At 43.1% G+C, this 18634-nt stretch overlaps 1 protein-coding gene across 1 annotated transcript in view; it reads right to left on the bottom strand.

Moving 5' to 3' along the window:
* Positions 1–18634, bottom strand: part of LMNTD1 (lamin tail domain containing 1) — a 1007849-nt gene that overhangs the window by 163030 nt on the left and 826185 nt on the right. Inside the window, exon 9 of the mRNA XM_069228593.1 lies at positions 10459–10577. Coding sequence (XP_069084694.1) covers positions 10459–10577 — 119 coding nt within the window. The remainder of the gene's footprint in view (positions 1–10458; positions 10578–18634) is intronic.

The following is an 18634-nucleotide window of genomic DNA, read 5'->3' on the forward strand; positions in this document are numbered from 1 at the left end:
ATGCATTAATAAACAGAAGGAACAGGGTAGGCGCAAGAACGCACCCCTGCCTCACACCACGGGCTGTTGGAAAAGCTGGGGTCAGATCACCAGCAGGACCCCAATGAACTCTGGCACAATTGTCAGAGTAGAGACCTTTAATAATATTGATCATGGGACCCGGAACTCCAGTGTTGCTCAGGACCTCCCACAGCTTAGTGCGCGGGACGAGGTCAAACGCAGATTTCAAATCGACAAAGGCCACAAATAGATGGCCTTGATCTGCGTCTATGATCTTCCACTTGATGGTAATAAAGCGGAAGACCTGGTCGATGGTACTGACCTTGTCCCTGAATCCAGCCTGAAGATGGCTTAAGACCTGGTTTTTCGTTATCCAATGTTTTAGTCTGAATAGCAGCTGGAAAGAAAATATTTTTTACAAGTTGTCTAATAAGCTACTGGGTCTGTAATTCCCTGGGGAGCTCTTTTCTCCTTTTTTGTGAATGGGGACAATAATTGCCACATTCCACGAGTCCGGGTGGTCAGTCAAAATTCAGTTAATAGACAGATATTCATATATATATATATATATATATATATATATATATATATATATATGGTTGTTCATAAAGATTTTTCAGGCAGTTTCCTTCTCCGAAAAGGCACCTATTATTACCCCATTTAAAATTAGGAATAAGATATTTTCCTGGGCGAGAAAGTGGAAAGTCCCTGCTGAATCTCCACCTATTGGAAAATCCACACAATGTTTTTGGATTATACATATGTATACTTTTGGGTAATATCAACTGTAGATTTTCAAACGCATTTTTCAGACTCTTTGTGAATCCCCAAAAGTCAGAAATAAAAACATAGATAAACGTATAGGATATAGTAGTAGAGTCCCAATTTTTTAAAACATTTATTTTTATCAAACACAATTTATTTAGGGTTCACAAAACAGTGAAAGCTTAACTTCACTTGTCAGGTCTCAAGAGGCCCATAGCTCCAGTCATTAGACCCTTGGTAAGCAATGACCTTCTTTCCTTTGAACGCAGCAAGCCAGTGATGTAACACAAAATGATGACCTCCCCCCTCCACAGAATGAGGTGAGGTGCCCCAAGTCTCCAATATCTCACAGATATTCCTTGGCCTTGGGCTGAAAGTGGCCCCCAATGATGAATTGTGGGCCCCATGAAAATAGGGGCCTCCCTGCACTGCAGGGGCCTGCGTTAGGCCCATGGAGCAAGTATTTTTAGGTTCAGGTGACCTGTGTCTCTGTCAACCATAGCTCCATGTTTAGAACGGCTCCTGCTGCCTGCGAGGCTGAAGGATTGGCAGTGGATATCCCAGGTGCAAGGGTACAGTGACTCCCCAAATTTGCATTAAACCCTAATATGGACACACTGTGCACAGGGTCTTGGTTTCTCTTTCCTAGTTATCCAATGTTGGCAAAGCAGTGGTTGGTTGAATACGTTTAAACTACATCAGGAAGTAAAGGTGACACCTGGGCTGCAGCTATCATCACTGTACCAAAAATCATTTAGATGTTTGGCAGCCAACTTTGGAGCTCAATGGGTCGGTTGCTAGCTGCTGTGGTGGTGACCCAGCCTCTATCAGCCTTCAAAGAATTTATGCCACAAGACTCCAAGTCATGGCACACCAATGGACATTATTTTGTTTTTCTGAAAAACTCTCAAAGTAGGAGATTGCTCTGAAAAAGGCAAACAAAAAAACAATGTCCCTGCTGCAGTGGGACGTGTGAGGGACACTGTTATTTTTAATCGTGCTGGGGAACGCCATGCCTTATCTATGAGGCCCATCATAAACAGCCTTGGGGTTGGTCGTTTTCTTCCAGATGGGCCACCAACAAGGGGTTTCTGACAAGAGAGCAGGATGCTGCTCTGTCCTTTTCAGTGTGATTTCAGTTCAAGATAATGCTGGATGAAGTTGTCATCATCTCTACCGTATTCATGGCGGCCTGAAATGGCTGTGCCTGTCTAATGGCCTGCTCCTCGTACTTTGGTAATGCCATAGACTGCATTTGTTTGAAGCCTTTGGCTGAAGGAGCGCTGCATGCCATCTACAGCCGAAGGGAACAGGCTGCCTCTTATATCACTTGGGCCACTGATTCCATGAACGTCGTGAAATCGTGAGACCAGACTAGCTATCTACCACCGAGAGGGCATAAAGGAGCAAAAACAGAAATATAAATAAACAACAAAATGTCAGCCTGTAAATGTACTTGTCCTTTTAATATACACTGCAGCCAAAATGTTGGTGTTATTTGTCACTATTATTGAAGAAGAACAAGGCAAACTTCCTTAGCTGCCATAAGATATTTTGGTTCTATTTCCACAGAGCTATCACTATCTGTATCAAGCTCTGCAGAGTGCACGTTATGACTCCCCTAAGGCTCGGAACAATTCGCAAGTGAGCGTAGGTGGGCAGCTCACCGTGTATTCACGAACTGATGCCTTGTGTGATCTTGCTCGTTTGGAGTTGGCTATGTAGAGTTCATTTTCAATCTAGAGGGCTAGTCTGTTGCAGCTTCGTGTCCTTAAGCATTTTTCACACTAATATAATAATCTAGCGTTTTAATTTTTTAAGCAATTCAAACGTAAGTTCATCGATCACTAATTTACTGATCTCTAGGTATACGTTTCTCTCCTATTTGCAACTGCGCCATAGTTAGACCCTTAACCAACAGTGGTGTAATATGGGTCTATGGATGCATTGTGGTTGGTAGCATGCACTGGGGTCTACACCAAGCTCTTCGCATACTCTTACAGGTCAAGGAGGATGTGGGAGAGCATCAGTGCCGCAGTCTTTGGTGTAATGGCTCCAGACTCATGTGGTATTTTCAAGTTCACCAGTAACTCATTAGGGAATATTTTCAGCTGTGAGTATTGTACTGTTGAAATCAAAGTGGCGCATGTGCCCAGCCATAGAACAGAAACGGAATGGCTTTTATATTTTTCAGGTTTACGTCTCTGAAACATACAGGTCTAGACTGCTAGTGGATTCAGCACAAAGTTGTGATACAGTCGACTGGTGGGGCCAGATCGAAAAACTATACGGCAAAACGGATGGAGTTATGTTGAAAATTAGATAGGAGGGATCATGAGACACCGTACCTTGCATACTATAAAGAAATGGGGGTCACACTGAAGAAAATCTTGAGAACCACAAGATTTAAGCAATAGAAGTTGATTTGCTCATAGGCAGGCATACCAGGTCTCTTGTGTAGTACAAGAAGAGCAAACTGGATTTGTTCAAGGTCATTTATTGGCCAGAAACCGCCATTAAATACTTTAGGCTATTGACTATTTTCAAACGGTCAAATCCCTGCCGGCTCTTTCACACATGGATGCAGGGATGACATTTGAGCTAGTGAAGTGGGTTTTGTTAGCTTTTTACACTAAGTTTATATGACCTCCCCCCACCCCACCACTGCAGTTCACCAGCTTGCTTTGTTCTTTTGATAAAGGAGCACTTCAAATTAGATTTTTCAAGACAATGCCTGTGCCAACATTAGTGTAAAGAAAGGCAAGAGGCAGGAGGGCTGCTTATCCCCTTTATTATTTTTATACAGTGCCCTGAACTGGGTGGGTTTTCCAACATTCAGCTCTCTGCTGATGATGTGGCCCTCTATCTGTACCCAGAGACCAAAACTTTGATTTCGGTAATCTAGAAGAGTGATCCTGATTACAGGATTAATATATCAAATATAGTTTGATGCTTTTGAACCCAATGAAGATATGTGATCGTAGGAATATTCTAAACCGGCAAGATATGGAGGAGTTAGTGTCAATACATGGTTACAGGACCTGCATTAGTTAAACTTTTGGATATTGTGGGGAAAAATAAAGTTAGCTGCCTGGCATCCAATCCATCTGCCAATGGTGGGTCAGATCAATCAAATAAGTATGGCTATATCTCCACTGTGCCCTTTTAGTTTTAGAAGCACGTCCTGTACGCATTAATTCGCTTTTCTTTTAGAAATGTAATCAAACGATAGGGACCTTCTTCTAGGCTTGGAATGGTAGACGTTTAAGAAGATAACAACTCACTTGATAAAGTAGACTATGCCTTCTTGGTGATAGAGAACTATTTCTCTGTAGTAATTAAAAAGGCTTCTTTTTCCTACATTCCAGTGATTGTTCAATTGCGTGACCGGATAACTAGGGTTAATTGGCCCTAGGGGATTTTGGCTAGGTTTTCTAATGTCATGTTGTTCAAAATGGTCAGACTTCCAATCCTAGCAGGCCCCTGTAATATTTATATCCAATTAGCAGAAAACGTAATTTGAAGAAAAAAAAACAACGAATGACCTTTTCCTTTTGTGGTAAAATCCAAATCTCCCAGAAGAGATCATTGATTCTGTCTTTGAAGTCTCAGTCAAGTGTGGAGTTCTGGAACCAAGGACCATATAGGAAAGTGTGAAGTTAAAATCCTTTGATTCAAGAGTATCAAAGAAACCTGACACACAGGTGTTTTTTTTAAATATTTACAATTAAGAAGTTATTTAGTAGTGAATAATGACATTGGATTTTTAACATTTTTCATTTGCTTTTTAATGACAATTTAGAGAAAGACAGTACTTAAGATCCTATTTTACTGACGACTGTAGGAACATAATACATGAATGAGAGATTAATGGAATCAGGATCACAGAGGAGGAAAGGGTCCGTGCACTCTTGGACATGCTTGAGAAACTTGAGAAGAATATGTTACCTCTCCCTCTTCTGCCTCTGTTACTCCCCTGCGAAATTGAATAAGATAAGGGACGGGGAAAAGTCTTTTTAGCCGGTAAAGATGTGGTTCTGATAGTGGCACTTAGAAGCGTAAGCAGTTGATTTGTCCACATTTAGAGGAATTTTTGAAAGCAAGGTCTTCGGCAGTTTGCACAACATCTGGGGGTCAAAATTGAACCTGACATAACAGTGACTCTGATCAGGAATGTATTGGAATCTGTAGTGGCTCTCGAAGGGTTATATGTCGGAATCACGGGTGCCTAAACCACCCGTGGCTCAACAACGAGGCCGGAACAACGCCCTAGTTCTAAACACTAATTCCTTTACCACGAATGTGTTTGCAACGATTTTACCATTGTAAACACATTCCTGGTAAAGGCATTACCAATCAGCATGCACGACCCAGCATGCTTCCACCCCAGCCCTCCACCCCATCCCACCCCTTAAACCTAAACCCTGACCCCCCCAAACTGTAATCACCCCCAGACCCCACCCCACCCCAAAAACTAAAAATACCCAGAGTCCCCACCCGCCCCTATAACCTAAACCCTGCCTCCTCGTAAACCCTAATCACCCCCAGCCCCCCCAACCCTCTAACCCCCCAAAACAGCCCCAGTCCCAGCCCAACTTACCTCCTACTTCACCGCGTACCTTAACCACGCATGTACGTTGTTCAGACATGCATGGTTAAGGTACCGAAACCAGGGAGTCGTGGAAAACGAAAGCGTTGTTTCGCTTTCGTTTTCCACAACCTCGTGGGTCTGGACTCGTTCTTCCGGGTGTTTCCCTCTCGAAGAAAATTTTTAAGTTAGTTAGGGTCCTTGGTTTTAGGATCTATTACAGTCAAGTTATGAAAATCACATGAGGTTCTGAATGTCAAATAATGGAGAATGAAAGTGAATTACATTATGCACTGGAAAGGGCACTTTTATAAGAGGGAAGGCCTAATTCAAAAATGTCATAGGATTTGGGGATTGGTGGGTTAAAGGCATAGGCCATGCTGAAAATGGCTGTGTGTTTTAGCACTTTTTGCACAGGGAAACGGGAAGAAAAAGATTTTAGGGTTTCATCACTTTGCATTACAAAATATTGATCACATGATCATTGATTATACCAAGCACAGGGTGCTACAGATATAAAATGTAGGTTATGCACCAGCCACTTCAATATGCACCTTAAAATGATTTAAACACTGTGGGGGACAATCTGACCCCGGCGGGCGGCGGGAGCCGCCCGCCTGGAGGGAACCGCCAGAAGACCGTACCGCGGTCAAAAGACCGCGGCGGTCATTCTGGGTTTCCCACTGGGCTGGCAGGCGACCGCCAAAAGGCCACCCGCCAGCCCAGTAAGAAACAGCCCTCTATGAGGATGCCGGCTCCAAACGGAGCCGGCGGAGTGGAGGATGTGCGACGGGTGCAGTGGCACCCGTCGCGTATTTCAGTGTCTGCAATGCAGACACTGAAAAACCAAGTGGGGCCCTCTTACGGGGGCCCCTGCAGTGACCATGCCATTGGCATGGGCACTGCAGGGGCCCCCAGGGGCCCCACGACACCCCTCACCGCCATCCTGTTCCTGGCGGGCGGAACCGCCAGGAACAGGATGGCGGTGAGGGGGTCGGAATCCCCCATGGCGGCGCAGCAAGCTGCGCCGCCATGGGGGATTCCCAGGGCAGCGGAAAACCGGCGGGAGACCACCGGTTTTCCTGTTCTGACCGCGGCCGAACCGCCGCGGTCAGAATGCCCAAGGGAGCACCGCCAGCCTGTTGGCGGTGCTCCCGCGGTCCCCGGCCCTGGCGGTATTTACCGCCAGGGTCGGAATGACCCCCTGTGTCTGTATCTCATCTTTTTATGATTCTCTTCTTTAATAGGTTGTGATTAGAAGGGTATTATTTCGTTTGAAGTGAAGAAAAATAATATGAATTACTTCCTGTACAAATGAAGTCTTTTGAGATTGTCAAAAGTCACACAACACCTGCAGCTTATGTTTGTATAGATGTTCTAGAAAAGAAATGTGATGAGCCTACTGGCTTTTTGACTTCCACAATTATTCATACCATCCTTTCCTAACTCCTCTAACAACACCAGCACTGAAAATCACAGAACGAATGTGTTATTTCTAAGAAATCTCTCAAAATAGAACTTCTCCACATCATTGGCAATATTAAAACCTCAAACGGCTTTGATGGCCCTTTACCATCCTACTTCACTGAAGAGCTGCACATAGATCTTGTGCATTGTTGGGTGAACCTTATCAACTTCCCTCAACCTCTCAACGAGTACTACCTTACTGTTTAAAAATCAACCATGTGGAGCCTCTCACTAAATTATCACCAGCTGATCCAGATGGACCAAGCAATATTCACCCTGTCTCCGTTCTACCTTCTAGCTAAAATTATGGAAAGTTGCTTGAACGATCAACTGAAACAATTTATTAATTAAAACAACCTTCTCCACGATTTCAGTCTGCTTTCAGAGCTGAATGCAGCATTTAAATAGCTATTTTGCAAATCATTGATGACTCCCTACACCTTCTTGACAAAGGTGATTCATAAATGCTAATACCACTTAACCTCTCTGCGGCGTTCAATGCTGTCAAATATGATATCCTCATTAATAGGCTGGAGGAATTTATGGGCTTTGGAGACATGGCCCTTCACAGTTTTACATCCTTTTGGCCAACAACGTGCAACTTATGGAAATTGAGAGCTTCTTTTCTTTCCCTGCCCCTGTTCGTCAGAATGTTCCCCAGGAAAATGTTAAGGCCCTTGCACTCTTTAACCTATATATTGAATCATTGGGTGACATCATCAAGAAGTCTGTTATCTGATACAGCAATAGGCTGATGATTCCTGGCTGTACCTGAAGATATCCTCTTCTTTTAATATCACTGCTGCAGCCTAGATTCTCGATGATATTCAAGCTTGGATGTTTGCTTCACCTCTCAAACTCAATCCCAACAAGACAGAGTTTTTACTCCTTTCATTCCAACTGTGCTTCATGGACCCTGGTTCAGAAATGGCTAGACTTCACCCAGATCCTGGGTTGAACTCCGATCATCATCAAAAGTGACAAATCACTACATTTTACCCTGGTTAATTGGGCAACTTCAAAAGCAAATCAATACCATGGTCAAGAAAGCCAACTTTCAGCTCAGATCTACACAGGGGATTGACCCTCTCCTTCCGCTACAGGACCTAAAAGATGCTGTTTAAGCTATGGTAATTTCCAGACCTGATTATGGAAATAGCATTCTCTCTTGTAGCAGACTAATATCAAGGATAGAATATCAGGGAACAAAACATCAAAAGGTAAGTGCATATAGGGAAGAATAGATTTAATATTCCTAACTCCACAACTACGTACCTTGAAGATTTATGTACCACTTAGGTACATAAATGTGAAGTTAGGTATAGAAAGTTTATACTTAATTACCTGTTAATATTTTATTTTTGATATTCTGTCCTTGATATTCTGTCCCATCGATATTGTTGATTTGATATTCAGGGCGCACACCATCAAATTGACCTCATTCTTCTCAAATGTTCCTTGCACACAGCAGCATTTCTTATCTCAGGGACCAATGACTTTGTCATATCACCCCTGCTCTACATTTCCTTATGTTTGCTCCCAATTGATGGAGATAAACTTATAAATTGGCATGTCTAATGCACTCTATGCTGGAATCAATGTTCAACTGACCAGAATAATAACGATCATACAAAACTCAGCAGCCAGGCTCACCCTCAACTTTACACCCCGCACTAACATCACCCTGCATCTCAAAGACCTCCACTGGCTCTCAGTCTAAAAACTGGCACTCTTCGAATTCCTCACATACAAAGCCTTGTACAACATTGGCCCCATGGACCTCAACAACTGCAAACCTACCAGACTCCTCCATGCATACAGACTCCTACTTGCACCCCCCCACCCACATACTCAGAACCGGATCAGGAAGCCATGCTTTCTCTTACCTTGCTCCTAAAGACTAAAATGACCTGCCACTGCAGATCGGTGCCTCCTCCTCAGTTCTTGAATTCCAAAAGAAACTAATGACATTCCGAAAGAAACCTGGATGTTCACCTAACCCCAATCCTGGCTTGGCCCATTTAGCTCCTGCTGGAGCACCAGGATACCTTTGGGTGAGTTGTGCACCATACAAATACATGTAATGTAACAAAATATAACGTACCAAACTCCTACTGTCTGAATATTCTGATTACCCAGCAAAAAAGTTTACAATTTAGAGGTTTGACATCCTTCTCTTGGTAATCCACGTCTTCAATAAAAAAAAAGACTGAATCAGTCTCACACTGGATGTCCTACTAGAATCTGGTATCTCATTCTGCCCTAAGTCGCACTATTCCTGCTCTTCCCACTTTTTACAGAGAACTTAAAACCTTCTTTCTGGACCACAGCTTTCCTCCATCCTCTCTCTAGTGCCCATTGACCGGTTCCATCCGCTATTCCCTTTTGTGAGCATGGCTATCTACATTGTATTTGCTGAGCAGCATCCTACAACACTTAAGCATCCAGCCAGATGCTAGGGGAAGACCTTACAGGCAGCTTTATAAAGCTAACAAGATAGGATTATTCACTCACCTTTGTATAACAAATGGTAACGTTGTATAATAATCTTTATATTTAATTAACTATGTAATTTTAGAGGCTGGTGCAGAGCTGCGTTACTGTTAAGCTGTCCTCTGTGAAGTTCTCTATTGCTCATCGGCCTTCTACGTGCTCTGTAAAAACTCTCAACAAATGCCTAAAGGAACAGAATGTGAATATATTTCTAAGCCCATTGCTCGTAAATAATAATAAACAAGCATTTGCAATGCAATGGGTCTCGTATTTGCTCCAGTTAGAGCAACTGGCATTGTAAATTCCGAATTGGACTTTTCTTGCCACATAAATTGAAAATTAAAAGTCAAACAGTAGATATAAGCAAACCGATTCAAAGCGCCATGGCCGCCATGAGCATGAGCGCGAAGGAGAGACACAAATGGAAAAAAAAAGTTTGCTCACAGTCAAACGTATTGGCAATTGTGCAATTATCTATGCAACAGAGGCAGTCTGCAAGGTGGTAACAAAACTGCCCCAAGGAGGGACAAACGTAAAGCATTTACCGATGATAACAAAGGATTTTTGAAAGGCAAGCCGACGAACGAGTGAAAGTGATGGGCGTGCAGTGGGAGTGGTTAAAAGCCCACAATACTTACAACAGGTCAAAGCGCTTGTGCACTCAACTTAAAAAGTATCTCAGGAGGGGAAGTTAGAAGCTGAAGGAAACCTTTAAAATGATTCTGTAGGTGGGGGAGTCATGCCAGATAGAAATTTGGGGCCCGATTCACAAAGGACTTAAGACTCTTAAAGTTATGAGTGCGGAGTCTCCACACTTGGGGAAGAATCTCTGCAGTGAGCACTGCAGTGTGGAGACTCCACCAAGTGTGGAGATTCCATCAAGTGCACTTCATGAGTCAGAAGTCTTTTTGTGAGTTGGGCCCTTGCAGTCTCCAACCAAAGTAACCAGAGAATGTCCATGAAGGGAGATATGGCTCGGAACACAAAATGATCAAGTGTGGTTTGTAATTCCATAATTACTCATTTAACATGACATATAAAGAGATATTCCGTTTTGTTTGATAATTTCAGAAAAATTAATGTTGGTCTAACCATGTTAGGTAAAGTGACTAAGACAGTGAATAAACAGAGTTGAATTTTCTTACTTTTGCTCTTCCTCATCAAGCATTTCTTTCAGAAATTTAAGCTCATTTTGTAGAGAAACGTTGGTCTCTTGGTAGCTATCCAATGCTTTCATCTTAGCTAGAAGAAGATCTTGCATTTCCTAAAAAAGGGAAGAAAATCAAGCGTGTAAATGTATGATAAGGATCAATTTTAACACTTGCAAACGGGCACACACACATCTGCACTGTGCATGCATAGTACTTGTTACATCATTTAAATGCACACTTTCAGCACTAGAGCGAGCCTTTTCATACGGCTGAATGAAGGAACTGAAAAACAGCAGAATGTTTGTACTGGTATTTTTTAAGACTAATGTCCACGTTGCAAGTTTTGAGGAAATCTCAGTTTAAGAGCAAACAGGACTTTTCGCCCATAAAGGGATTACAAGTTCAGGGGGAACACCTGTAAGTACATCTGATCTATCCCTCTCCGCATTTTGCCTTGAAAACCGGGAATGAATGTGAATGCAGAAAGGTCGTAGAAATTGGTGCACAAATACTAATTTGTGTGCAAATGCTGATCTCCATAGTTGTCCCTCATTCTGAGGTAATATTTCACCACGTCGATACTGCTCTCTGCAGTATTGGTGAAGAGCGGATGGTCCACCTTTAGTTGGTTTGAGGTGACAACTGCTGACTGGAGAAGCCTGGGTATTGGTTGTGGTGCAAAAAATATGCTCTTCTTTCTCCATGCTTCTTCAGAATCAATGTAGAAAAAAATTGAAACAGCATAGAATTCATCTTACATTTGCAAGATCATGTATGTTCCACATTAATGTCTGTGCAGTTGCAGAAACTTTTGTCATAGCTACAGATCAGCTTTTCTGATATGTATAAATTTCTTATCCCTTGGAGCAATGCAGGATAGGATAAGTACTAAGAAGAACTGGATGAAGGAGACACAGACAGAAAAAAGCCATCAAAAGACAGCTAGATAAAATGGTAGGCGCCCCTCAAAGGACAGTTAGTACCAAGCTGAATAAGTCACTAGTTAGGCGTTTGTCACCTCTTAGGCCAATGACTCTGGAAGGCTGGTAGAGCCTGGCAGCAATCTAGTCCTAGGTCATAACCAGGAGTGTGCCAGTATGGCAGGAGTGGGGCAATACGTCTTTTTACTTTTTTTGGCGCGTACCTCACGACATTAGGCAGGAGCATTTAGTGGCAATATAGTGATAAAATCGTGCATTTTTAGCACAGTAGGCCAGTAATATTGTTAAAAACTTTGCGTGATCTAAAAGTGTCTTGAAAGGTGAGCCTTCTAGCCTTGTAATTTCCTTGGAAAAAGTTGTGGAAATTGTAGATTTACAAGCACACTAGGACAGTAAACAATCTTTGCTAGATGTACAGGTTAAGAAAGGCACAGCAGGGATGGTGGAAAGATGTCTGCAGCTAAGATTGCACTTTACTAAATATTCATGTCATGGGCGAGCGATGGCCTCAGATCCCAGCTGCAGGGCCCCTACAACAGGCATCTGGAAGGAACCATCAATAATATTTATCAAGATGAATCACATGAAAACTGTTCCTATTAAGGCAGTTTTCGTGCAGCTGCAGCATTACATATACATTTTTAGGAAGGTGGTGGCGCTGGCCGAAAGACTGAGAAGTAACTGCCCTAGAAGGTGGCTGTCAATTGCATGAGACAGCAGATGGGTCTGAGGAATTAGCAGGGTAGTGGGAGGCAATACAAGGAACACTCCGTGACTCAGCAAGTAAGTGTAATATCACATGGTTTATAGGTGCATGTGTTGTATTAGTTAGTTTTAGTGCAGGCATGTTATTGTTCTTTGCCAAATGAAGGACATCAAAATGCACACGAATCAAGTGAATGCAGTGCTATCAGACCAAAGCAAAATAAAGGCATTGTGATAACAGAGAAAAACATCTTGCTGTATTAGCAAAACAGATTCAAATCTAACAAACATGGGAAATAAGATTTTTCGAATATACATACATAAGAATCAACTCCGATTCAGCACCATTTTTATGATTCATTGTAAGGAAACTAAGGCTGAAAAGTACAATATATGCCGTTCTACCACATCTTTCCTGGTACTGGTAGACATTTTTTACTGTAAACTGTAAGTGCCTTTGGCTAGGGTAATTACAAATCGGATACATTTATTACGATGGAGAAGGAATCTGGAGTAGAAACATAAAAAAAACATAAACTATACACGAAGTAATTTGATCATTAATGTGAATGCTTCAGAAGTGAAGACCTAGTTTTGAGAAACAAATGTGGTTAGGCAAAGTATTTCACAATCTGGCAGGATTAAGTGCAGAACATATGGCCAGAGCCCAAGCTTTTGCTAGTGTTGCTTCTCCTGGCAACCTTTATTACTGGAGCAAATGGTTCTACTTTTAGGTTTGGCTTGAGTTGTGCCTGTGACAAATACATTGTATTTTAGATGTATCTGAAGGGACTTTGACTCAGTCTTCTTCAGCCAGTGGCTTCTTCAGCTCAGGAATCTTTAGCCTTTGGCTTGAGACACTGTCAGTCAGATCTTGGATCAGCCCATAGGAGTATTTTAGTCACACATTCTTTCTATTGCCTGGTTAGATGTATCCTTATACCTACCTCTATTAGAGTGCACAATGGACTATTTTACCGCTGATAAGTATGCTCTGCCATCACACATTTAAATATTTCACTCAGCCATGTATTGCATATGCAAGCTATCCTTTTTGTATTGGTTTTGCACTGCAGCAGTCATTGATTTTCTCTTCGCTTTAGTGTGAGCGATAAACATACTGGCTTAGCCAATGCTTGTTAAAATTAGGAATGAGTGGGTCTTTTGTTGGTATTTACTGACAGCCAGTATTCCGTTCTCGGACCTGGGGATATGCACAATCTCAGAGTAATGTTTGTTTGTGCCCCATGTTTTTCAGGTCTAGGAGCTCTATAATCTGTTGGCTGCTACTATTAGAAGGAATTGAAGTAGTCAATTAGAAGCTGTTAATAGATTTTACTGTTATACCTCGATCTCCTTCAACTGCCTACACAAATGTTTAATTACATAAGTGAGGATGTGAATACTGTGATTGGGACTTACCTGCATGAAGCAGGCTCTCCTTGACAACTATATGATTGCAGGTGTATCTGCTTGAACGTGTTCAATATTTAATATTTTACGGTGCCTCATCTAAGACACACACCTGATTCTTAGTTGCAAGATATCTTCTGATTCTCAGTATGGAATACAGAGGCACTCTTTCCAGGGAACTAGGATGTGGGGAATGGACCAACAATTACCACACATCTGGAGATCTATAAATTCTTTCTTTACCAGGAGGCATGTTTAAGTAAATCATGTATTGACATTTCCTGGGTGAAGAGTTGAGAAAGGTCACTATTAGTTCAGCAATGCTTCAGCACATATGTTGATAGGAATGGGCGGACAAGGACTCCTCACATAGTGTGTGAGGTTTAGGGAACTGGCAATAGGCCAGGGCCTCAAGTAACCAACAACTTGAGGAGTGCAATGAATTTATGACCTAAGAGATTATGATATAGGATTACACCGCATCTAATCAGTACGAACAATTATTTACCAGTGAAGGTATTAATCACCACTACCTCATTTGGAGGACTGCTCTTGAAAAAGTGTTTGGCAGCCCACAGTCACGAATTTTGTTGGACGTTTTCAGTGCAATACTTTTTGCACTCAGTACGTGCTTTTTTTAAATTGGGATGTATATTTTTGTGTGACGTGATGTGTATATATTTGTGTATACATTTGTCATGAATTGTGTCAATATTGTATGTTATATGTGTTGTTGCTTTAGAGGAAGAGCGAGACAGAGCGAGACAAATATAAATTCACATAAAGCATGAATACCAGAATTAAAAAAATGTTTCCATTGATCAATTAATGACTTCACTGTGACGAATAATATATATGTATTTATACTGTATACCCGTTTTGTAAAAGTAATGTTGGTTAGCCCAGGTATAGTGGGGTTACCAGGGCTTTCCCCTATGATTTTGTATAGGTCTAAGCAACAAGGGTCACACTGACTAAGTATGTATGCATACACATCTGCATTTGGTGGATCTTGTGCAGGAAGAGTTGTGCACCCAAATAAAGGCTTCACCTGTGCATGTGCTTAACAAAAGAGCTGGAGACAGGGCAGCACAGAAACACGGAATGGTGGTTCATCCATCACACTAAATTTCTGTGCAGCTGTCCTGCTGACTTAATGGAGGAGATTATGAGGATGGATGCACTCACTAGTCAGGGAACACGTTACAAATGGTCAATCCTGTCCAACCAAAGCTCTTGCCCCTTTTGAATCATGGGGAGGGGGATCCTCGAATTCTGGAAAGGAATGACTGTTGAGTGATAAGCTTGTGCAGGGATCAAGCCTTAATGTAACTTCTCCTGGGTCAGTGTTAGCTGGCTCAGCAGGAATGCGTATCAGCCTCAGACAGAAGTCTAGATACTTAGGGCCTGATTCACTAAGGTAAATGTTTGTGTAAGTTTATGTTTGTTTTGGAATTCACAAACTCTGATTCAATATTAAGTTTATGATTGAGAAGATTCCGCAATTGCAGTGGCATAATAAAGGCCCCCACAGCCCCTGCAGCACGGGGATGGTGGGGGCGAGCTTCATGGGGCCCCCACAGCACAGCACCTGGCCTGAGTGAGTCCCGGGGGGGGCTCTGTGTTTTCTGAAGAGGGGGCCTTCGAGTTTCATTACTCCACTGTGCAGTTGGGTCAGAGAACTCCGCACATAAACAAGATAGGCATGTTGTATCTTTTTATGTGCAGAGTTCACTGCCCCAACTGCCTAGTCTCCACAGTCATAAACTTACTATTCAATAGGAGTTTGTGAATTCCAAAACAAACATAAACTTACACAAACTTCTAAATTTACATTTGTAAACCATACCATTAAAGGCTGCAGATGTCTGACAGAAAGAGGGGAAGGGCTGCATAAATCCCTACACAACGCCAGTCACCATCTTTCATGTATCTATACACAGTCCAATGGACCCCACCACTCACTCTCTCAAGCAAACTCACACGACTCACACTTGATCTTAATGTTACCCACATATGTGCAGGCACCCTCCCTACATCTCACAGATAGGGAGGAGGCAGAGGACTCCAATTACAGGGGACTGGTGGAACTTTATTCAGTAGAAATTCTCTCCATAGGGTAGAGAAAAGAAAAATCTATCTCTCATTACTGTTATTACACTACCACCACCACTACCAATGTCTCATAATGATGGTAGAGAAGGCAGTAGCACTTTGAATATCCCTCATGATATCAAAGCTCGAAAGTCACTTGCCATTGAAACAGGTGAACCATCAATGGACACTTTATAAATATACACAAGCTGATGGAATTGCTTTTGGATGACATTGCATAATCATTCCTGTCTCTCCCAAAGGTAGATATAATCTAGCAACCCACATGTCAAAACATTCACTTGTATTCCAATGTAATATGTGACTGTAAGTTGGAGTGAGAACACCTAATACTGGCATTAAAGTACATCTGCTTTGATCACTAGAGGTTGTCAGTCTCATTACTCAAATACAGCATTAACAAGAAACCTATACAGGCATGTTGGAATGATCTGGGCTGTTAAGATTACCCTCAGCATGATCTACACAGTATAACCACATCCCTAAAGGGTGTTGGCACAGTTTCATTATATTCCACATTGAAGCATTCAACATAACATGATGCAGAGTTGACAAGGTCCCTAAAGGACATCACTGGGCTATTAGCTGTTTTGTAATACCATCTTTCCCCCTAGAGGGTACCTTTCATAGGACCATACACATGTCACGTCATTGGCCACAATGCTTCTGCCATGGATTTTTAATCACATTCCGCACAACTTGCAGCACTTTACCCACAGTCCCTACAGGACTCCATTTCTGTAAAAATACATGTCATTACAGCCTTTCATTCCCAGGGGGTGTTCACCCTTATAGCAAGCCATTGTTATTCACATTCAGGCACGAGGACTGCAGCCATTATCTTCACCCCTAAAGGGCACAGTTCCTCCACAGTGAACAAAAGTTCTAGCTAGGACTGATCTTGAAAATACATTGAAACCCTTGAGGGGTGATTGAGGGTAGGGACATTTGGAAACGTCTTGGGCAGAGGCTGCGCTTCTCCTGCAGCTCCCCCGGCACTTTGGAAACAATTTGGTGGTGACCTCGCCCTCCTGGGGTCACCACTGCACCAAAAACGGCTTTTCCTTTACACTGTTGGCTGGCCCGCAATGCATTATGGGGCGCTCCTCCAGGAGTGCTGTGCATATTCGATGAGAGGCTCTCCCACTGCTCCGGGGAGAGCTGCTCTGGTGACTTCATCATTGGTGGCCTCGCGCCACAGTGAACTCTTTCACTTTGGGGTGTCTGGTCCCACCTGGACACCCCACACAAGGTAGGTGATGTTGGGGAGCAGGGCAGGGAGCCCACCCTCGGCCGCTCCCGCTGGCTCCCCACCCGGCCAGCATACACGAGTGCTGCAGCGGGAGCCGGCACTCATCTCCATGCTTTGGAATTCTGCCTCTTCTGGTGGGCAGAAGCTGGTGAGGCTGCCTGGTTGCAGGCCACATGGGGGGGGTGCTGAAACTTCCCTGCCTCTTCTTCTGTGTCTTCTTCTGTGTCTGCCTGCTCCTGCGGGCAGATGCGGTGCTGGCCCTCCAGGACTAACAGGAGAGTGTGACGGCACTACCCCTCCACCTTTTTTTGATGGGCCCGTGGGCCAATCTGGGCAATCTTGGTCCTGGTGAGGAGCACTTGTCAACTAGAGCACTTTCTTCAGGCCTCTTGGCCTTGAAAGTCCACAGCTTGGTAGTAAGCCAGTCTCACTAACTCCCTGCACCAGCTTTTCATTTGGGTGCCTTTCTCTCTCTGAGCAGTGCGCTCTGCTTGTGCAAAAGCCCAGTCTTTCCCCCAACTGGTCCTGAGGGGGAGTAAAGGAAACAGTTGACCTGGTCCTGGGGTGTGGCCCACTGGGCCTGGGGACAGTTCTTGGGCTGTGCACTACAGGAATCCCCCCATGCAGCTCTCTCATGGGTGCATACTCATATGCACATGTGATCATGTGTAACCAGCCCTCAGCCTCCTACCATTGCTGTGTCACAGCAGCCTTAGCTTAACAAGGCAACACCAGAAGTAAACATGTGCAGTCCATTTTACCATGACTTTACTGTGGGTAAGTCCTAAACTATGAGGCTCCCTCACAATAAAAGGTCGAAAAACAGGTGATCCAAAAGCAAAGAATCTGTGTGTACCAGATATTCAGAACTGCCCTCTCACAAGGAGGAGCCATGTTTCTGCTGATAGAGCCTCAGGTGGCCCTGCCAGCGGAAACCTTTGACTAATATCCCATTCTCCATAGGCCATTGGTCAATGTATGTTGAAATGCTCACCTTAATTCCAATGTACATTAGTCCTGTTCACAAGAGCAAGGAAAAGCCTGGCATTGCCTAGTCGGACACAAGAGAAGTCACCTCCATGGGAGGATTGTTAACTCTAAATTAAAAACTCAGATACGCGTTGATTGACTCAGGGATAATAATCCCAAAGCATGTTAATTTAGAATTACTTCTGGATAAATCACTCATGTTACCTTTTCACACTCTGCACTTAACAACAGGTGTTGATTCCATTCATAATAATAAATCATCTTTTCATGAACTAAAATCTACCTTCCTCGCCCACATTCCCATACCCTCTCATCTGCCCTATGACACATACCTTAAAACTCCTACTTCTCCTACAGCTCGCCCTCTTATAGCTTCCTTTGTTCCTATCTCAATCCTCTCATTTTCCTCTTCATCACTCCACCCATTAGCTAGGTATTTAAGCTCTCCTCCACTCCGGGCACCTTTTACCTAATTTCAAACACCTAGTAAACTGCTATACTCCTACTTCTAAGCTCATTTCCCAAGCACCCATGTCACTGTTTCTTTCTCATCTTGTAAAATCTCTACTTAGCTTTCTTGGGTCAGAAAGTTACCCCACTTGTGTTTCCTTTTCTATGCCTGACCTTACTGCTTCACCCTCTATGTACTCCAAACTACCACTCACATCTAGTAATTTCCTGTTTTGTATACTGCTGAAGACAAGGCCAAAAATGGGCATAGCCTGGACATCTAGGGCCATATTTATACTCCGTT

The sequence above is a fragment of the Pleurodeles waltl genome, chromosome 4_1 (assembly GCF_031143425.1).
Source record: "Pleurodeles waltl isolate 20211129_DDA chromosome 4_1, aPleWal1.hap1.20221129, whole genome shotgun sequence".
Taxonomy (NCBI): Eukaryota; Metazoa; Chordata; class Amphibia; order Caudata; family Salamandridae; genus Pleurodeles; species Pleurodeles waltl.